General features: G+C 35.2%; 1 protein-coding gene across 1 annotated transcript in view; it reads right to left on the reverse strand.

Annotated features, from left to right (window-relative positions):
- The window catches only part of LOC137768831 (protein piccolo), a 362,658-nt gene that overhangs the window by 73,790 nt on the left and 266,116 nt on the right, over positions 1 to 22,752 (reverse strand). Inside the window, exons 13-16 of the mRNA XM_068550459.1 lie at positions 22,031 to 22,245; positions 15,967 to 16,017; positions 12,739 to 12,863; positions 4,079 to 4,105 (exon numbers count right to left, since the gene is read on the reverse strand). Coding sequence (XP_068406560.1) covers positions 4,079 to 4,105; positions 12,739 to 12,863; positions 15,967 to 16,017; positions 22,031 to 22,245 — 418 coding nt within the window. The remainder of the gene's footprint in view (positions 1 to 4,078; positions 4,106 to 12,738; positions 12,864 to 15,966; positions 16,018 to 22,030; positions 22,246 to 22,752) is intronic.

Raw genomic sequence — 22,752 nt, forward strand, 5'->3', positions numbered from 1 at the left:
TTTATTATCCTATTTTATAGCTGATAAGAACTGAAGCTCAGAGGAATTCAGGCATGTTGGCAAGGTTGCATAGTTATTAATTCATAGGACCAGGTTTCAAACACAGGGAAACTAATTTCTTGCTCTGAAACATGAGCTATATGAACTCAATTGATTAGGCCCATCATAAAATTTCTTAATTGCAGGTTTCATTAGCTGAAGTGTCTAGTTTGTCTTCTTTATTTTACAGTCAAAAACTGTACACTTCAAATTAAATGTTTTATATATACAACATAAATTATTTATAGTGTGTGTATATATACACATATCGAAAATGAGGACAGCTTTAGAGTTGCCTGGGGAAATATTGAATGGTATATCCTAAGACTAAGAGAGTGCTGTGGAACAACTAGGGATAATTATTATAAAAATTTACTTTTGCTCAGGTACACTCACATATAACCCCAATTAGTTGGGAAAAATCTAGATGTTCACTTTACTAGGTTACTTAATCTTACTAATAAGTTTGAATCTGTAGTTCTCTCAAGATTCAAGGTCTGTGTCCTTTAGGGTTAACGAGGGTAAACACACCTTTCTCCTGATCCTGCCTCTACCAGCCCTGGCTGACCTGTGTAAATGTCAATGAGATCCTTTGCAATCTTTTCACACTTGAATTTCCTGACACGGAGAGATGGCCACACGAACCTCTTCCTTCAAGAACCCTTGTTTCATAGCTACTATGTACTGACCATCTTGGGCATGATGTCAATGGGCTGTGTTCCCACTTTACACAATTGAAAACTCCACAGTTCTCATTGCCATATCAAAATCTGTGGATTTACAAGTTGAAGGTGGCCAGGTAAGCAGAGGGATTCTGGAATGTGAGCAGAAATCCAGGCTGAGAAATAAGTGGAGTTCCTTTTCCTTTCCTACCGTGTCTGGTAAACACACTACAATCCCTCATGGGAAGACTGCAATAATGACATTATTTTAGGACAATTAAGTCATATGTAATAATCAGATAAGTTTTTTAATAAGGGAAAATAAAAAGTCAATTAATCAAGATGGTACACGGTGCTTAACAAACAAAAATCTAGGGATTTCCCCAGTGGTCCAGTGGTTAAGACTTTGCCTTCCAATGCAGGAGGCGTGGGTTCGATCCCTGGTCGGGGAACTAAGATCCCACATGCCGTGGGGTGTGGCCAAAAACTTAAAAAAATCTAAACCTTTATTTCCTTAAAGTTTTGACTAATTTCTTTTTTCTTTCTTTCTCTTTTTTATTATTGGACAATCATTTTCTCATAGGTAGATATGATTTTAAGGCTGGCAGAAAAAGGTATTTAAAATTCAATTACCCTCTCCTAAACCAGCAGAAAAAAAAGTTCTCTGAGTTTCTCTGTAAAAAAAATTGAGAAAGAAGAATGGAATATAATGGCTTGTTTGTTTTTAACTTTCATAGAATTATCTAAAGTACTGAAGGTCTTCATTTCTTTTGTTTTTTCTTGATTGGAAAAATACATATATATATATATATATATGTGTGTGTGTGTGTGTATGTGTGTAGTTTTTTCAAAATTACTCCTCTGAGGATGTTGCCTTTAATTCAGAAAGAAGCACAGAGCATATCCCATTTTATAAGCTCTGTTTCTCTGTGTGCAATAGTGCATTTATGGGCTGTCACTTGATTGTCCTCTGTGCTCCCTGAGGTCTGACACTATGGCTGTGTTCTCAATTCCAACCCCAGCACAGAGTCTGGAGCAGTCTGTGCTAAATAAATGGTTTTTGGATGGGTCTTTAAAACACGTTTGTACTTCTCTTTTTCCTTTAAAATCTACTGAAATAAAAAGTTTTGGCCTTCAAATTGTAAATACATACACACTTGAATCTGCTTTACATTCTTTCCAGAGCAAATAGTTTGAGATGCTAACAAGGGTGTTTAGAGAAAGTCCAGCCAGGAATTAGGCTTCCAGGTATCATGACAGCAAAAATCAGCTTCAGTCATGGCAAAATCTCATTAGTGGGAAAAAAATCTGTACTTTGCCCAACAGTGTAATGAGAGAAAACCACAACGAAATCCTTCAGATATGCTCATTTCCATTTCTTAATTATCCGGGGACAAGTTTTGAGTTCATGGACTCTTCAGGCTATTTCCTTGTCTTTCTTTCACCTCTTCTCGGCTGACATTTGGGCTGTCAGAGCTTATGAGTATCTTGATTAAAGGATGGCAAGAGGAAATGAAAGGAGACAAGAAAACTGGACCAGTGAAATTCTTTTAGTTAACACGACATTTTAAAAAAAATTTTAAGAATGAAGGATGTATTACACTTATTATTGAAGAAAAGTTGTTTGATTTTCTATATAGTGTTGTTAAATAATTTGGTGTAATTCAGTAGCCCAAGCATTCTGCGTTTCTTTTTTGCAGGGATAACTGACCATTGGCTACATGAAGTTTATTATACATATTTCTAGCAATAATAGCAACTGCCATTTATTGAGAGCTTATTACGTGCCAGACATTATGCTTATCATTTTTGGTGCATTCTCCCTGTGTTTCACAAAAACCCTGGGAGGGGGGCTATTATGATTCCTAGGTGGAAGAGGAAATAGTTTTAGAGAAACCTCACAACTTCTAAGTGGCAGGGCTGAAATTCAAATCCAAGTTCCTAAGGACTTCGCTCATTGGCCTCCTCAGCCTAACTTACAATGTCAGTGCCTCATCAGTATAATTCCTTTCCACATTGACAATTCTCGAAGAGATGATGAAAGTCATTTCAAGATGAAAGATACGATGAGAAAGTGACTCTAGATCTTCTAAATTGTAATCTAATACATCCCAGATTATTTCGACCATTATTTACATTTACAGAAAACATGTTCTCTTCTAAGTTAAATATAGACAATCATTGTCATTCTGACAATTTCCCCATGGTTTCTCTGGATAAAAGAGAGGAAGCTTCTGAATAAAGTGAATGATAACGTCTGTTGTAAAATGACACTATCTCTTCGAAACAAAACTCATTTCGCGTATCAGTCTGAGAGATCTGGAGATGAGAGAGCCAGTCATAACAAGCAACCCTTCTCAGTATCAAATTTTACTGGTTGCCATAATTATGTGGTTGCAAAGAAACAGAGAGTTTCTGGGCACCAGAAAGGTTGTAGTGACTAATACTGTTCTTTGAGATCTTTAAATATTTAAGCCTTTACAAATCAGAAACTGCCTCTTTTGGGCAACAGCTTGTCAGGTTTAGTAAAGATGCTGAATTTTAATGTCACAGACAAAAAATCCTGTACCACTAATATTCTGGGTGGGACTAAAATTCCCATCACCCTGTTGCTACAGATGGTACAAGATTCACCTCCCCAACTAAATAACACATTTAATTTATAATGCAATGAGATGTGCAAAAAAATGCTTTTGGCTATGTGTTAAGAAATATCCTTAGCTGACAATGTAATGATGCAACATGCTCTAGCAGAAAACAGACAAACCAAGGAGGTTGCTCTTATGCTGTTGCTAACACCCTAGAGCAGGCAGATTATGGCATCCTATATTACACAGCAATAATTTTGTGGTACAGAAGGTATAAAGGCATGAAGATGTTTCAATATCAGGTCTAAGTGAGGGTAAAAGACCAGACAGCTATCATCTTTAAGATGAGATACACACCCAGTACTGGTCATCTAGAAGATCAGTTAATTCCTTTTGAAAAATGACTAGATTTTTTTGTTTGGTTGTCATAGAAGACTCAGAAGAACCTGAGCCATGATTTTTGCATGAGAAGCTAAATGAATTTTAGCAGACAAATTATAAATGAAAACTTTAGTTATATCTAATTTCAAAGTGATAGTTCCTTATTCACACCATTCTATGTTTTTACTCTTTTCTACTTTTCTGGGCTCCAATGCACATACCTGCTACACATATTTAGTAATGCTGTGGTCAGAATAGTCTGCTATTAGCCTAATTCAACTAATACCAACATGTAGAAAAATAAAAATTATAGCCAAAGTTGAACTGCAGGTGAATGTACTTAAAAGGCAAACAAGAGAACTCCAGACATTTCATTGAAGTGTGACACTGAAAGAGAACCAACTCTACCTTGCATTCTGGACAACCATGACTTGACTGCATTGATTCCAAGAGCGAGAATGAAGGATACAGCAGGAAAGTAGGAAAGACAGGAAGAAAAAAGTTAGGAACAGAAATAAGGAAGAAAATGTAAGAATAAAAACTAGAGGAGCTATACCATAATATATTAACAACATGAGGCAGAAAATAATCTTAGAAGTAAAGTGAAAATAATACCTCACAAGTGTAGTAAATTCCAAGGTCTTGGCCACTATAATAATTAGGAGTAATTTAATGAAAGGGCTAGGAATTGAATACGAGTAGCACATTAGCCTGCTTTTTGGTCAAATCCCACCCAGAAGGCATGTTTTGTTTGACAAATGGCATGGGGATAGCTTTAGGTGGGACCTCACTCTTCATTTCACTATAGTTCCCACCCTTTCTCTGTTACCTACTGCAGAATGGACTGACATATTCATGCCACCTGCCTGACCTTTCCAGTTATTCAAGTTTGCAACAGTCGAATTGAAACATATCCTGTAACAAATAAAGGATAACCACTCTCTTATAGTATAAAAGGTGATACTCCAGGATATTAAAGAAGATAGAAAATAAAAGACAGTGCTTTATTTTCATTCATTCATTAGCAAATGCTGATTGGAGAAATACCCTTGGCAGTCATTTCCTCTTGTCCCATAATACTGTCATTAAATAACACTGAAGGTCTGATGACCCAAATCAAAGGCAGAAAGAAGTTATCAGTTTGTCATATTCATGTTAAAAAAAATAGTGGTGGGATGAGGAATAAATAAGGAGTTTGAGATTAGTAGATACAAACTACTACATATAAAATAGATAAATAACAAGGTCATACTGTGTAGCACAGGAAACTATATTCAATATCTTGTAATAAACTATAATGGAAAAGAATATGAAAAAGAATATATATACATATATATGTATAACTGAATCACTTTGCTGTATACTACAAACTAATGCAACATTATAAATAAACTATACTTCAAAAAAGTAGACAAATTACAGTTATAACTATTACATAAAGATATAAACTAACACAAATAAAAACTTCCCTTTCCTGTTCTATATGGTTAGTTGGTAATGTCTGAATTAAATTCATTTCAGCCTGCAGAATTCTCTCTAGTATTTCTCGAAGGGCAACTCAGCTGGGAAAAAACTGTTTCTCAGATTTGTTTTTCTGGCAATGTCTTATTTATTTAACATTTTACTGGAGTATAATTGCTTTACATTGTTGTGTTAGTTTCTGCTGTATAACAAAGTGAATCAGCCATATGCATATTTCTATCCCCATATCCCCTCCCACTTGCATCTCCTTCCCACCCTCCCTATCCCACCCCTGTAGGTGGTCACAAAGCACCAAGCTGATCTCGCTGTGCTATACGGCTGCTTCCCCTTAGCTATCTATTTTACATTTGGTAGTGTATATATGTTGATGCCACTCTCTCACTTCGTCCCAACTTACCCTTCCCCCTCCCCGTGTCCTTAAGTCCATTCTCTACGTCTGTGTCTCTATTCCTGTCCTGCCCCTAGGTTCTTCAGAATCATTTTTTTTTTTTTAGATTCCGTATATACGTGTTAGCATACTGTATTTGTTTTCCTCTTTCTGACTTACTTCACTCTGTATGACAGACTCTAGGTCCATCCACCTCACTACAAATAACTCAATTTCGTTTCCTTTTATGGCTGAAGTAATATTCCATTGTATATACGTGCCACATCTTCTTTATCCATTCATCTGTCTATGGACACTTAGGTTGCTTCCATGTCCTGGCTCTTGTAAATAGTGCTGCAATGAACCTTGTGGTACATGACTCTTTTTGAGTTACGGTTTTCTCAGGGTATATGTCCAATAGTGGGATTGATGGGTCATATGGTAGTTCTATTTTTAGTTTTTTAAGGACTGTCCATACTGTTCTCCATAGTGGCTGTATCAATTTACATTCCCACAAACAGTGTAGGAGGGTTCCCTTTTCTCCACACCCTCTCCAGCATTTACTGTTTGTAGATTATTTGATGATGGCCATTCTGACCAGTGTGAGGTGATATCTCATTGTCGTTTTCATTTGAATTTCTCTGATGATTAGTGATGTTGAGCATCCTTTCATGTGTTTGTTGGCAATCGGTATATCTTCCTTGGAGAAATGTCTACTTAGGTCTTCTGTCCATTTTCGGTTTGGATTGGTATTTTTTTGATATTGAGCTGCATGAGCTGCTTGTATATTTTGGAGATTAATCCTCTGTCAGTTGCTTTGTTTGCAAATATTTTCTCCCATTCTGAGGGTTGTCTTTTCATCTTGTTTATGGTTTCCTTTGCTGTTCAAAAGGTTTTAAGTTTCATTAGGTCCCACTTCTTTATTTTTGTTTTTATTTCCATTTCTCAATGATGTGGGTCAAAAAGGATCTTGCTGTGATTTATGTCAGAGTGTTCTGCCTATGTTTTCCTCTAAGAGTTTGATAGTGTCTGGCCTTATATTTAGGTCTTTAATCCATTTTGAGTTTATTTTTGTATATGGTGTCAGGGAGTGTTCTAATTTCATACTTTTACATGTAGCTGTCCAGTTTTCCCAGCACCACTTATTGAAGAGGCTGTCTTTTCTCCATCGTATATTCGTGCCTCCTTTATCAAAGATAAGGTGACCATATGTGTGTGGGTTTATCTCTGGGCTTTCTATCCTGTTCCATTGATCTATATTTCTGTTTTGTGCCAGTACCAAACTGTCTTGATTACTGAAGCTTTGTAATATAGTCTGAAGTCAGGGAGCCTGATTCCCCCAGCTCCATTTTTCGTTCTCAAGATTGCTTTGGCTATTCGGGGTCTTTTGTGTTTCCATACAAATTGTGAAATTTTTTGTTCTAGTTCTGTGAAAAATGCCAGTGGTAGTTTGATAGGGATTGCATTGAACCTGTAGATTGCTTTGGGTAGTAGAGTCATTTTCACAATGTTGATTCTTCCAATCCAAGAATATGGTATATCTCTCCATCTGTTTGTATTGTCTTTAATTTCTTTCATCAGTGTCTTATAGTTTTCTGCATACAGGTCTTTTGCCTCCTTAGGTAGGTTTATTCCTAGGTATTTTATTTTTTGTTGCAGTGGTAAATAGGAGTGTTTTCTTAATTTCTTTTTCAGATTTTTCATCATTAGTGTATAGGAACGCCAGAGATTTCTGTGCATTAATTTTGTATCCTGCTACTTTACCAGATTCATTGATTAGCTCTAGTAGTTTTCTGGTAGCATCTTTAAGATTCTCTATGTATAGTATCATGTCATCTGCAAACAGTGACAGTTTTACTTCTTCTTTTCCGATTTGGATTCCTTTTATTTCTTTTTCTTCTCTGATTGCTGTGGCTAAAACTTCCAAAAATATGTTGAATAACAGTGGTGAGAGTGGGTAACCTTGCCTTGTTCCTGATCTTAGTGGAAATGGTTTCAATTTTTCACCATTGAGAACAATGTTGGCTGTGGGTTTGTCATATATGGCCTTTATTATGTTGAGGTAAGTTTCCTCTCTGCCTACCTTCTGGAGAGTTTTTATCATAAATGACCGTTGAATTTTGTTGAAAGCTTTTTCTGCATCTACTGAGATTAACATATGGTTTTTATCCTTCAACTGGTTAATATGGTGTATCACATTGATTGATTTGCGTATATTGAAGAATCTTTGCATTCCTGGGATAAACCCACTTTGATCATGGTGTATGAACCTTTTAATGAGCTGTTGGATTCTGTTTGCTAGTATTTTGTTGAGGATTTTTGCATCTATATTCATCAGTGATATTGGCCTATAGTTTTCTTTTTCTGTGACATCTTTGTCTGGTTTTGGTATCAGGGTGATGGTGGCCTCATAGAATGAGTTTGGGAGTGTTCCTCCCTCTGCTATATTTTGGAAGAGTTTGAGAAGGATAGGTGTTAACTCTTCTCTAAATGTTTGATAGAATTCGCCTGTGAAGCCATCTGGTCCTGGGCTTTTGTTTGTTGGAAGATTTTTAATCACAGTTTCAATTTCAGTGCTTGTAATTGGTCTGTTCATATTTTCTACTTCTTCCTGGTTCAGTCTCGGAAGGCTGTGCTTTTCTAAGAATTTGTCCATTTCTTCCAGGTTGTCCATTTTATTGGCATATAGTTGCTTGTAGTAATCTCATAATCCTTTGCAGTATGAGTTGTTAATTCTCCTTTTTCATTTCTAATTCTGTTGATTTGAGTCTTCTCCCTTTTTTCTTGATGAGTCGGGCTAATGGTTTATTAATTTCGTTTATCTTCTCAACGAGCCAGCTTTTAGTTTTACTGATCCTTGCTATTGTTTCCTTCATTTCTTTTTCATTTATTTCTGATCTTTATGATTTCTTTCCGTCTGCTAACTTTGGCAGCTTTTTGTTCTTCTTTCTCTAATTGCTTTAGGTGTAAGGTTAGGTTGTTTATTTGAGATTTTTCTTGCTTCTTGAGGTAGGATCGTATTGCTATGAACTTCCCTCTTAGAACTGGTTTTGCTGCATCCCATAGGTTTTCATTGTCATTTGTTTCTAGGCATTTTTGGATTTCCTCTTTGATTTCTTCAGTGATGTCTTGGTTATTTAGTAGCGTATTGCGTAGCCTCCATGTGTTTGTATTTTTTACAGTTTTTTCCTTGTAATTGATTTCTAGTTTCATAGTGTTGTGGTCAGAAAAGATACTTGATATGATTTAAATTTTCTTAAATTTACCAAAGCTTGTTTTGTGACCCAAGATACGATCTATCCTGCAGAATGTTCCATGAGCACTTGAGAAGAAAGTGTATTCTGTTGTTTTTGGATGGAATGTCCTATAAATATCAATTAAATCCATCTTGTTTAACATGTCATTTAAAGCTTGTGTTTCCTTATTCATTTTCCTTTTGGATGCTCTGTCCATTGGTGAAAGTAGGGTGTTAAAGTCTCCTACTATGATTGTGTTACTGTCGATTTCCCCTTTTATGGCTGTTAGCAGTTGCCTTATGTATTGAGATGCTCCCATGTTGGGTGCATAAATATTTACAATTGTTATATCTTCTTCTTGGATTGACCCCTTGATCGTTATGTAGTGTCCTTTGTCTCTTGTAATAGTCGTTATTTTAAAGTCTATTTTGTCTGATATGAGAATTGCTACTTCAGCTTTCTTTTGATTTCCATTTGCATGGAATATCTTTTTCCATCCCCTCACTTTCAGTCTGTATGTGTCCCTAGGTCTGAAGTGGGTCTCTTGTAGACAGCATATATACAGGTCTTTTTTGTGTGTCCATTCAGCCAGTCTATGTCTTTTGGTTGGAGCATTTAATCCATTTACATTTAAGGTAATTATCGATACGTATGTCCCTATTACCATTTTCTTAATTGTTTTGGGTTTGTTATTGTAGGTGTTTTCCTTCTCTTGTGTTTGCTGCCTAGAGAAGTTCCTTTAGCATTTGCTGTAAACCTGGTTTGGTGGTGCTGAATTCTCTTAGCTTTTGCTTGTCTGTAAAGGTTTTAATTTCTCTGTCAAATCTGAATGAGATCCTTGCTGGGTAGAGTAATCTTGGTTGTAGGTTTTTCCCTTTCATCACTTTAAATATGTCCTGCCACACCCTTCTGGCTTGCAGAGTTTCTGCTGACAGATCAGCTGTTAACCTTATGGGGATTCCCTTGTATTCTATTTGTTGCTTTTCCCTTGCTGCTTTCAATAGTTTTTCTTTGTATTTAATTTTTGATAGTTTGATTAATATGTGTCTTGGTGTGTTTCTCCTTGGATTTATCCTGTATGGGACTCTCTGCACTTCCTGGACTTTATTGACTATTTCATTTCCCATATTAGGGAAGTTTCCAACTATAATCTCTTCAAATATTTTCTCAGTCCCTTTCTTTTTCCGGGACCCCTATAATTCGAATGTTGGTGCATTTAATGTTGTCCCAGAGGTCTCTGAGTCTGTCCTCTTTTCATTTTTTTTCTTTATTCTGCTCCGCAGTCGTTATTTCCACCATTTTATCTTCCAGGTCATTTATCTGTTCTTCTGCCTCAGTTATTCTGCTATTGATTCCTTCTAGGGAATTTTTAATTTCATTTATTGTGCTGTTTATCATTGTTTGTTTGCTCTTCAGTTCTTCTAGGTCCTTATTAAACATTTCTTTTATTTTCTCCACTCTATTTCAAAGATTTGGGATCATCTTTACTATCATTACTCTGAATTCTTTTTCAGGTAGACTGCCTATTTCCTCTTCGTTTGTTTGGTCTGGTGGGTTTTTACCTTTCTCCTTCATCTGGTGCATATTTCTCTGTCTTCTCATTTTGCTTAACTTACTGTGTTTGGGGTCTCCTTTTCACAGGCTGCAGGTTCATTGTCCCTGTTGTTTTTGGTGTCTGCACCAGTGGGTAAGGTTGGTTCAGTGGGTTGTGTAGGCTTCCTGATGGAGGGGACTGGTGCCTGTGTTCTGGCGGATGAGGCTGGATCTTATCTTTCAGGTGGGCAGGACAGTGTCTGATGGTGTGTTTTGGGGCGTCTGTGAACTTATGATTTCAGGCAGCCTCTCTGCTAATGGGTGGGTTTGTGTTCCTGTCTTGCTAGTTGTTTGGCATGGGGTGTACAGCACTGGAGCTGGCTGGTCATTGAGTGGAGATGGGTATTAGCGTTGAGACAGATCTCTGGGAGAGCTCTTGCCGATTGATGGGGCCAGGAGGTCTCTCGTGGTCCAATGTCCTGAACTCGTCTCTCCCACCTCAGAGGCTCAGGCCTGACAGCCAGCCTGAGCACCAAGACCCTGTTAGCCACATGGCTCAGAATAAAAGGAGGGAGGGAGGGAGGGAGGGAGGAAGGAAGGAAGGAAGGAAGGAAGAGAAAGGAAGGAAGAAAGAAAGGAAGGAAGGAAGGAAGGAAGGAAGGAAGGAAGGAAGAAAGAAAAGAAAGAAAGAAAAGAAAGAAAGAAAGAAAGAAAAAGAAAAGAAAAGAAAGAAAATAAATAAAATTATTAAAATAAAAAATTTAAAAAAATATTATTAAAATAAAAAAATAAATACATAATAAAAAAAGAAGAGAGCAACCAAACCAATAAACAAATCCACCAGTGATAACAAGCGCTAAAAACTAAACTAAGATAAACATAAAAATCAGAAACTGGTCAGTTGCATACAGCAAACCCCAAGTCTACAGTTGCTCCCAAAGTCCACTGCCTCAACTTTGGGATGACTCATTGTCTATTCAGGTATTCCACAGATGCCGGGTACATCAAGCCGACTGTGGAGATTTAATCTGCTGCTGCTGAGGCTGCGTGGAGAAATTTCCCTTTTTCTTCCCTGTTCGCACAGCTCCTGGTGTTCTGATTGGATTTGGCCCTGTCTCTGCATGTAAGTCTCCCTCTGGTGTCTGTTCTTTTGGGAAGTCTGAGGTCTTCTGCCAGCATTCAGTTGGTGTTCTGTAGGAGTTGTTCCACATGTAGATGTATTTTTGATGTATCTGTGGGGAGGAAGGTGATCTCCACGTCTTACTCCTCCGGCATCTTGAAGGTCCTCTCCAATGTCTTATTTATTAAAAAAAAAAAAGTCTTTATTTTTGAAGGAAGGACAGTTTTGCTGGATACAGAATTCCTTGTGGACCATCTTTTTCCTTTAGTACACTGATTACGTCATCTCCCTACCTTCTGGGCTCCATGGTTTCTGATTGTCAATCAGTTGTTAATCTTATGGAGGATCCCTTGGATATGATGAGCCACTTCTTTTGCTTCTTTCAAGATTCTGTCTGTGGATTTTGATAGTATGATTATGAAGAGGCCTGGTATAAATTTTTTCTGTTTATCCTGATTGGATTTTGTTGAGCTTCTTGGCTGTGCAGATTTTTTCCAACAAATCTTTTGCCATTATTTCTTCAAAAATGTTTTCTGCCCTTTTCTCTTTCTCTCCTCTTGGAACTGCCTCTCTGTGTATGTTTGTATACTTTATGATATCCTAGGTTTCTAAGGCATTGTTCCTTTCTCTTCATTCTTTTTTCTTTCTGTACCTTAAAGTAAACAATCTCAATTGACCTGTCTTCATGATTGCTAATTGTGTCTTCTGACTAAATATATTGTTTATCTCATTATTAAGACAGTAGATCCTAAGACTTCTCATCACAAGGAGATTTTTTTTTCCTTTCATTTTATTTTACCTGTATGAGATGACAGATGCTAACTAAAGCTTTATTTTATAATTTTAAAACACTCATTTGAAAATATGCATATGAATAATAATATATCAAGTCAGTTAATGAACATTTAATGTATTGAGTAATACACATGTCCTATAAAAGAGTAACTGATGAGTCCCTGAACGCTGGTTTCACAAATACATTTTGAAAAGTAAACTAATTCTTTAAATCTTCCACAAATAATTTCTGAAATGATTTTAATGTCTACCTGATTGGTCATAGCACAAGTGCTTTCCAGAATTGAAATACTGATGTGTTCTCATCCAGGCAGGTTTTGTTACGATCATGGCTCTCCTAAAACCCATTAAGGCCTAATTACAAATTTTTAATTCCACCTTACTTACTAATTGGAAATAAATAAATATGACATGTAGATAAAACTAAGGAAAAGATATTAAACTCTTTAAATTAGAGACCAGAAGACACTATCACTATTTTTTAAACCATAGGGCAATATTTACAATACTTAGAATATATTGCTTCTTTACTTACCCTCGCCCTGGAAGAAGGTACACTTTAACAAAGGGGTCTGAGTAACCATTGTTGTCTCGAGGGACAAGGTTTCTTGCTTGGAGAATATGTATTATGAGATTTCCAAGATCATAGTTGATTTGAAGCTTAAAGGGACAGCAAATATTCCATGAACATTATTTTTTTGTTTTAAAAAACATATAATACATTATTATTCAGTATTTTACCAGTGTTTTAAAAAAGTTCTCATAAGAAGCATCAACTGCTACTTTCATTTTATTTGAAACTGAACAGACCAGTTAATGTCTAATTTAATTGGGAGCTCCCAGGCACACACTAATTCCTAGTAAATGTGCTGTTCATTCTTTCCACAGTGAAAGTTCTGGCCTGTCAAAAATTCATTTAGGATAATCACACAGTGAATGCTAGCTCCATTTTTAAACTAAATTTCTACTCTTAGGAAAATCAGAAATGTTAACATTCATAAATACAATTGCCAGAATTTTGTAAGTAAATTAAATAATTGATGAATTTATTAGAAAATATCTTTTGCATTTCATCAAGTAATTAGCAGTGGGTGGAATCATTATTTAAAGACAAAGATGTTAGTACTGAATTGTAAGAATATTTAAGAATGTGTAGATTTTATCCCTTCCTATATTACATTAGCTGATAAACCTATAGCTGTTCTTTCTGTGCGTGCTTTCTTAATAGTGAGGCTAAGATAATGAAATATTGTTCTTTAATTTTAGAAGCTGAAGAGAAAAGAAGAGGCACTGTCTCATAGATGCTTAATGGCTGTTGTAAAATTGTCATTGAATAGTAAAAGACTTACAATTCAAATTAATATTTGCATGATTCAAAATAATCAAATTAACTAATTTTTCACCATCACAAATGAAAGATTCTTTTGGCATCATTTAGAACAAGACAATTCTGTTTGTTGCTGTTTCTGTTTATCAAATAACAGAAAGGAAGGGATCTATATTTTGAAAAAGAAAATCCATAAATAAAAAATGAATGTATTTTTTATAATCATACAAAACAGATACGCTATGTTTATGTTGAAAACGGAATAATTTAGATGAGATAGTCTTCATGTTAATAATTAAAATAATTTCCTAATTTCAGCATAATTTTGATCTGGTTATGTTTTGTGGCAGAAAACGAATCTTTGCTTTCCTCAGTACAGGAAGGCCCAGAGTCTCTCTGACCATCATGGAAGCAATATGAAACATGAAACAAAGGGCCGTGAAGGAAGAGGAGAAATGAAAAGTTTAGAACTGCAGTAACTGTGCTCTAATGGAGTACTGAAATAGAAGAATTATTTTGCAATTAATTTCAATGAGGTTTAGAATGGCTTCCAAATCTTTAAGGAGAAATTCTTCTCCATTTTCTCCTTTCTCTGCTAGCCTACAAGTCCACTTTTAACTGGTAAGGCAGTAAAATCATTTCTTATTGAAACTGAGATCTGCAGGCTACCCTAAGACAGTGCTTTCCAAAATGTACTCTGTAAATTTGGTGCCTTAGAGAACACTGAGAGTTGCTTGGAGGTTACATCTGAGAGAGAATGAGATGCCCCCAGTAACCCTAAACCAGAGCTACGCCATGCTGGCAATTCATTGTTTGGGTGTTTATATACGGTTTCATTTGGAATAAGGTTTTGCTAAAAGACAAAAGATAAAATGTAAAAACTTGAAATCACTGTCATAAGAAAATATCCAAAAAAAAAAAAAAAAGGAAAAGAAAATAACCTGGGTGTTAAGAAGGAAAATTATTAGAGTAAATTTCCACTATAGAATTAAATATTACTACTGAAGGGAAAGGAAACTAAAATAAGGACAAATAAAAACAACAAGCCAAAAAGAAACAGCACATATTGGCCCATGAGCAAGAAGTTTAAAAAAATGAGCAGAGAGAAGGAGATATTATGAATGAGAACACCTAGCATTTTCTGTGCTGCATGTGAAATAAAGAAACATCAGGTCTGTTTTTCTAGAAGTGGGAAATAGCAGCGATACAGCAAGATCAAGAGCACACAGGTGATCCCGACTCCATCCTGCTGGCTCCTTCTTAGTAAGGTGCCCACGTCCTGCACTCTTTCTCCACTTCCACTCTCATACTCCACTTCTGCTTGAATCAGGGTGTACCTAGATAACACTTAATTGATTTCTTTGTCTTTGTGTCCTACTCTTCATAATACTTTCTAGAGGCCAAGGCTCTATGAATTTCTATCACATATTGCTTTGAATTAGCCTCTCCCTCACTCCAAAATATCTATTTCCTGATCACTCTATTATGTCGTGGCTAACATCCCTTGGCTTCTGTTCAAGGTTCTTTTAATTTAGTCTCAACTTATCTCTACAGGAACATTTTCCTGCAGCAAGGCAGATCTGTTCCTTTCACTACCCTCTGGCAGAAGAAACTTTCCTTGTACCATTTCTTCCAGGAAAACACTCCCCCTTTCTCTATGCTTACCCTCAAATTAGTTCAAATCTCTGTTACCCTTTGTGAAAATGTACTGTAGATGCAACTAAGACTCACTGTTCTCTTTCCCTTATCTGAAATGTACTATCTTCAAATAGTTATTATTTGGTATTGTGTTAATTCTTTCCACATGACATTTCTTATCTACACTAAATTACTTTTTGGTACCATCTAAAGTACAGGTTTTCTAACATTTTTGACTTTGCCCATGTACAATGCAATATAAACACAGAAACACACATACAGAACTAAAAAATATAGTGATTTATACTATTTTCTTCTATTTTCCTGGTCAAAATCCTCTAAATTGATTTGATAAATTACAGATTGGTTATGACCCCCAGTATGAAAAACACTGCTCTAAAAGAACTGCTCAGCAATTATTTGACAATTATTGATCAGAGGAAGAAAAGAGGACAGCATTAGACTCATGAAACTCTTTAAGAGGAACCTTCAAATATCCAGGAGAATCTATCATGTTTGAAACACTTTCAACATGTATAAAGCAACCGAGGCATAATACACTGATACTGTTAAGGTATCAGGCAGACTTCGAAGTATAGAATTCCACAGATATCATTAGATTTAATAAAACATGTATTTGTGTTAAAATACTTTTCTGTAAAATTGTATTTTTTCATTATACATCTGTATATGTTATAAAACAGGAAAGGTTCTAACAATGCTTACAATTTCAACAGACCAGTGGGAAAAAGAGCCACAAAAGATGGTATAACAAAGATCTTTTAAAAACTTTCATACCTGAATTTCCCCCGTAATTGGATGAGAGACAACCTTTGTTGCATCAGTAGCCTGCAATGTCAAAACATAGATTAATAGATAAACCTTTCATAGGATTTACCATTTCAATTTCCTTCTGAATTAATTTCTGTTGGTCAGAGCACACCCTGCCTGGAGAACACATTTCACCCATTTGGCTGCTTCAGATTAGGGTGTCTACTTACACTTCTCAATACATGTTTAATTCTATAAATACATAAATCCCTTTTTCATTTTGTGAAGCCTGTTTCGAGGCTATAATTTTATACCTGCAGTAATCTACGTTCAATTACCTAAGAAATGGAACAATATTGGTTGAAAGTGTTCAATTTAAATATGAGCAGATTTTAAGTATCTATAAGAGAATGAAAAAGGTACTGTTTTTATTCAACTGCCTAGGAGCCCAGAAGTTATAAAAGTCCACCCTTATATTCCTTTGCTGGGTTCTCAGCCTGTTCCTACTCCCTTCTAGAGTGGAACACCCAGGCAATCACTTCTTAGTATTTCATACTCTTTTAATTAAAATTCCATCCCAGTCTATATAAGTTCTCATCTCCTTAATAATTTCCTTATGTCAGTAAAGCCTTAAAAACCATTAGGACTGTGATCTGGTAAAGTGATTCATTCTGCTGATTAAGGGACTAATTGCTGAATTGTTACATTTCAATAGAATGTACAATTTTGTACCAAAAAAGAGATGCTGTCCCTGACTCTAGATCTATAATAGAATTTCAGGCAACGTGGCATCACTATAGGGAGATATTTACTAAAATGGAGGCAAGCTTGCTACCCTACAAATAAGGTCCTGTCTCCCTATATATACATAATATTGGTTTTATTTTAATAATTAACCAGAAAAGGAGAAATTCATAATACTTAGGTGTATATACTTGTTCTGCTACCTTTTCTTTTATAAATTTATGCTAGACATGAGAGCAATCAAAGAAGACAGCTATATTCCAGGTCTCGTTCTGTGAAATAAGAATAAAAATAATGTAATCATTGGTAAAGTTATGGAGTAGGGGTTAAATTTTCTAAGCCATATATCCTTTATTAGTTCAGCTCTTTTATAAGAAACTACGCTCTGGCTGCAAAGGATAAACTGCTAGGTAATGAACCATTATATTTACTTAATAATTATTTTACTGTTTAAATTTTAAGAAAAAGAAACTGAATCTAGAAAAAGGACCACACAACTTCCTGAAACTATTTCTATCTCAATTAAAGATGGGGAGTTTCCTAAAACCAGATATCCTTGCATCTCAGTTAGGAACGTTGGGGAATAACTAGAGATAAAAGGTCAAAAATAAGACCAGAAAAAAAAAAGAGTAATGATAATGTGTTTTGTCTTGATTTACTTTTGACAGTTGTAACTCATTTGACATATGATCGTGCAAACATAACTAGATTCAACACAGAGGATCAATGTATGGACCATCTTTAAATGTTCTGCGGTATGGCAGTGAACTCATAAGAGCACAGAAGGATATTGTAATATCTGTTGTACAGTGGGCAAACTACCAGCTCCAGATAGTTACAGTTTAAGATTAGAGACAAGTATTTCTTTTCGATAATGTCATACCTTTGTGAGGCTGGTTTGTGATGACTGTGGTGATAAAAAAAAAATGTACTGCAAGAAAATCAGTGAGATCAGTGTGGAACAGGAAATGAGAGTGTCAGTGTCCAAACCAATTCCACCATTTGAGTAGCTGTGCAGTGCCCATCAGGCACATACCCCACTGATACATAATTTGAATTATTAACAATGAGATAAATATATCATTTTTATTTCATTTTATGGGTATTATTTTTTCCAATGGTTACTAAGATGTTAGGGCATAAATACTAGTTAAATTGTTAGGACCTAACTACATAATAAATGAAATCGTTTTAGGTATTTCTTTGGGTATAAGGGCATCATGAAAAAATTACTGAGATGTTGTGTGCCATGATAGAAAAGTTTGGGAAAGCAAGAACCTATTTCATTAGAACACTTAAAACTAGTAAGCACTTAGTTCAATTATTTATTTATACCATGACTTGGAAGAAATTATTCAGCTTTTAAAGATAAAATGAAGAAAGTCTGATTAGATTTCAGAAATAAAAGACCTTGAGGCGGTAAACTAAAAATTTTGAAGACAGAAATTCATATTGAATTAGTAAGCAAAATAATAAAAAGTCTTATATACATAACATATAACTTAAACATATATCTAAATAGATTCATATTTTACTTACATTTACTCAGAAGCAATCACTTAAACTAGAGTATTAATAGATTAATAATTACTTATGAATAATCATTCAAAATGTTTAATAGATGGTGCTCTAAATGTCTAAATGTATAATTATGCTATGATTTAAGTATTTTAGTTTTAATACATTCCATTACATTAATGTTTTATAATTTAATATAGAGTTAGCCTCATACCTAATAAAAACAAAAGGATGTTAAAACTATAATTTTCTAAATTAACTGATGAACATATGCTACATTTGGAAATATTATATTATCTGACTCAGAAACATGTGAGTTTCAGACAGTTGCTCGATATTTCTCTAATCTCTCAATATCAATTTTTTTAACATTGCAGAATTTGGAGAACAAATAAAAGTATTGTTTTTTATGCATACTACACGTTGACTGGCCAAGAAATATCATTAAATTTATTCATTCATTCAGCAAAAATGTTTTAAGAAATTCAGTACCAGCTAAATGTTGATGATAAACACCCCAAAAGATGAATAGGTAGTAGTCCCTTTCTTCAAGAGTGTTAACATCTATTGACTATACATTTCTATGTATATATATAAAATCTCAAAAATAACCAGATTTGATTATTGTTATTACTACTAATAAGAGTTAAAAAGTAATCTCTATACCATCACTGTCCAGTAGAATATAATGTGAGCCACACAGGTTATTTGAAATATTCTAGTAGTAACATTAAGAATATAAAAATAAATGGGTGAAATTAATTTTTACTGACATATTTTATTTGATCCAAATCATTAAAAATATTATCATTTCACCATGAAATCAATATAAAAGTTGTAATGAGCTATTTTACATTCTTTTTTTATACTATGTCTTAGAAATTTGCTGTGTAATTCACTTATACAGCATACCTCAATTAGGACTAGCCACATTTCAAGTGCTAAGCTGTCACATGTGGCTAGCAGCTACTGTCATGGACAGTGCAGCTCTGTAACTCTTCATCTTAGCAAAACTTCTATAAAAACTACATAGGCCACATTCCTGGCATAGAAAAGAATGACCACATATCATAAAACCTGTTCATATTATTTCCTTGATGTTTGTCCTACAATACCTGTTTTCATCTTCTACTCATTACCAAAAAAGTTAACATATTACAAAACAATTACATTTTGTACCCCCATAATATTACAGAGACTCACAGGTGCCACTGACGTTTTAATTTAATTTAAATTTATTTTGTTACGGTCTATGCAAGCTACTCTACTATGCGCTTAGGGAGCTAGAAGAAATAAGAAATGGTTTTTGGTTCTCAATGAGTTTGCAGCCCATTTGGGAGGATAAATATAAGGAGACAAGTAACTATAATCAAGATACAAATTGTCTTAAGAGGTACATAAAGCATCTGGCACTTTGGATGGAGGGAAGGAGGAAGGAAGGATAACTTCTGACTTAAGGAAGGATTAGAATATGGAAAGACGTTGTGGAGGAAGGCTTCCTGTTATTTTATTTTCACTTATCACTGGCTCTTTATTTTCCACAGATTGTAAAAGCCGTGCATGGCATGTAATGTCTTCCAATTTACAATCATCTAGGCTTCGCCTCTATTTCTTACCCCTGTATCTTTTGTACACCTACGTCCTAAGCATACAATTTTGTTTCTGAGATTTTCTTCATGTTGCATTCTCTTCTTCGGATGTTGGTTCCTTTCTCCCCTTTACCAAATCAGTTCATTAGCTAAATGCCAGCTTTTCTAACCCCACTCTCCTAAGAGTGCTCTGTGTACTTCTTAATGACCACCAACATTACAGCTTTACTAAATTTGTTTATATATCTTCTTCATCTATATGTAGATCAGCACTTCTCAAATTACAAGGGGCACCACGCTCATCTGGAGAACTTATTAAAACCCAGGTTGCTTGGTCCTATCCCTGGGGTCTCTGATTCAGAAGGCCTAGGGTGGGATCAAGAGTCTGCATTTCTAACAAGTTCCTAGATGATGCTGGTGCTGTTGGACTGGGAGCATGGTTTAAGAACCACTCGTCTACGTAGTACACAGGGAAGGATTTTATCCCTCTTTGTATCTTGGGTACCAATTACGACCCGTGACACTGAGGTGGCATCCAAAAATGTCTGTGGAAAGTAGGAATGAGTTTAAAACCCTAATAAATAGAGTACTTATTAGCAAGGCTATTGTAAAGATCTGACAACATTAAGCTTATGGGGATAATCTTCTAAGGAAAACCATTGACCAGGCTCTCTTAGAATGAGCAGGACAGGGTCTTAGACAGAGGTAGGGAAGCTGACATTCCAGGGAGCAGGGCTTCATTTTCGACAGGACAGTGATCCAATCAGAACATGGTGTCACAGATCAGATAGTTGTAGGGTAGTTTAAGAGGAAGGAAAAGAGACTGGTGAGTGGAGTGACAATACTGCAATACTGTTGGCAAAAACGAATAATGCTTTGCTAAAGAAGTTGGCAAGTTCAGAGAAGATAAAAAAATTATTAAAGACTTATTAAAAAATTAAAAGTCACAGGATTAAGATTCAGTGAATGAAGATAAAAGAGGAGGCAATGGTGCTTTTACATTTGTACTTAATTTTCTGGGAGGATGGTGATATCAAATGCTGAAATAAAAAGTATCTGGATGACAGACTTATAGAACTACAATGTGCTTGGTGTGAAAACTTTGCTAGCCAAGTCTGTCATGTCTTTAGTTCTACTGTGTGGAGATACTGAGAAAGGAATCAGAAATGGTATCAGTGTGTAACTCCAGAGACAGGGCGCCTCCATGAGGTAATTCTTCAAAATTAACACATGTGGTAAAACATAGTTGTGTTAAAATTTATTTTGAAATTGAGTCTATCCTTGAACTTATTCCTCACAAAACCTTACTATATTTACTTTGAAACAAGTCATTTTATGATGCAATGATTAAGATCATCCTACCATTCTTTTTTGCTTCTGAATAAAAGGGTTTTTTAGTGACATCTGCTGTGTTTTTATACTTACTAGAAAAAACTTTATTTTCCGAAGTCTAGTCAACTTATCCAACCGTAGCCTGTCCTTCCTATATATCTCACCACATAAAGAGAAAATCTTATTTGTGGTTAAACAAACAAACAAACAATAAACCTTTTTTAATGTATTTATCAACCATGAAGAGAGTTTCTCTATTAATAATCAAATCTATGGGGGAAAATCACGAATTGTCTATATTATCATCTGATTTTATAAAGTTAAAAAATTAATTCATGTTTTCTTTTATTTCCCCAGTAACTCTAAAATAATAATGTTAGAAACATTTGTTCTAAATGAAGAGCTGCATCAAGAGAAAATGTATTAGTATGGAATTCGGGATAAATTTCAAAATGGCAATACTATATTACTGGCTTTCCTTCTTTCTTGTTGTCCTAAATTATCCTCATTTCTTTGTCCTTTTTACCTTCTACTTAAGTTACAAAATCTACTGTAATGTATATCTTGTGTTTCCAAAAAGATACAAAGATATATTTGATATACAGAGGCTCAGATTTGTGTAACAACAACAAAGAAAAAGAACATGAAGCATTAGATACATTTTTCAAGTTCCCCATAATAATAACTGCTACAGTATTTTAAGAGATGTAGAAACACATCATTTTGATACATCTTGATCAGTTATAAACTCAGAAACGGAAACATTTTTTGTTTGTTTCAGTACATCATTAGGAAAGGAGAAATCACATGAAAAACACCTTAGGAAATAATATTGTATTTCCTATCTCCTAGTCTGAATAAGGAGCTAGAAAATAAGTAACTCGGAGGTCGCACTGGACACTTCTCACCTTGCTGCTGCTGTGTTTCTTTTTGCTCACTGAGGGTGACCCTGGTTGCCCAGGGCTGGGAACAGAACTGGATCCTGCTGATGTAGGACCTGAATGAACGTGAGATCCTTTTTCAACGACGGACGACAGAACCAGTGGTGACTGCTGTAGCGAGACCTTCTGGAGCTCTGCAGCCAACTGCTTAGGATCAACCCCTGGGGATTTCGCTTTATCCACTACAACAAAATGAAATGGCTTCACACAGTCTCAGTTTCATAGGTACTTAATACCATGGAACTTATCTGAGTTCTAGATAACAAAGTCATCTAGAACTTATAAAAGTTTTATAGTTACTTATAAAACAAGCTAAATAAAAAAAATACATGAAATTGTACCTTTAGGAATCTATTTTTAAAGAAGTCTGGAAGGCTCAGAGAAAAGTGAAAGAATACTAAATTACAGAGGAAAATGGAGGTTCCTATTATATCTTCAGAAAAATGTTTTAAAATGTTTTATATAGAGAATTCTATGCATGATAAAATATTGTTTTACTCACTGGAATTTAATTTGTATGACTGGCTGTTTTTCCTCCTTGAAATCTTATATATCTATTTCTCTAAGGGAGGAATGTCAAAGAACATATTTACATTTACAGATGTATGAAAATTTCTATAGGCCTTGGCCTGCTCTGTTCAGTGCAGTGACCCAGCCTCTTAGAAATGCTGACTACAACATAGGAAGTG

This window comes from Eschrichtius robustus, chromosome 8 (assembly GCF_028021215.1).
Source record: "Eschrichtius robustus isolate mEscRob2 chromosome 8, mEscRob2.pri, whole genome shotgun sequence".
Lineage (NCBI taxonomy): Eukaryota > Metazoa > Chordata > Mammalia > Artiodactyla > Eschrichtiidae > Eschrichtius > Eschrichtius robustus.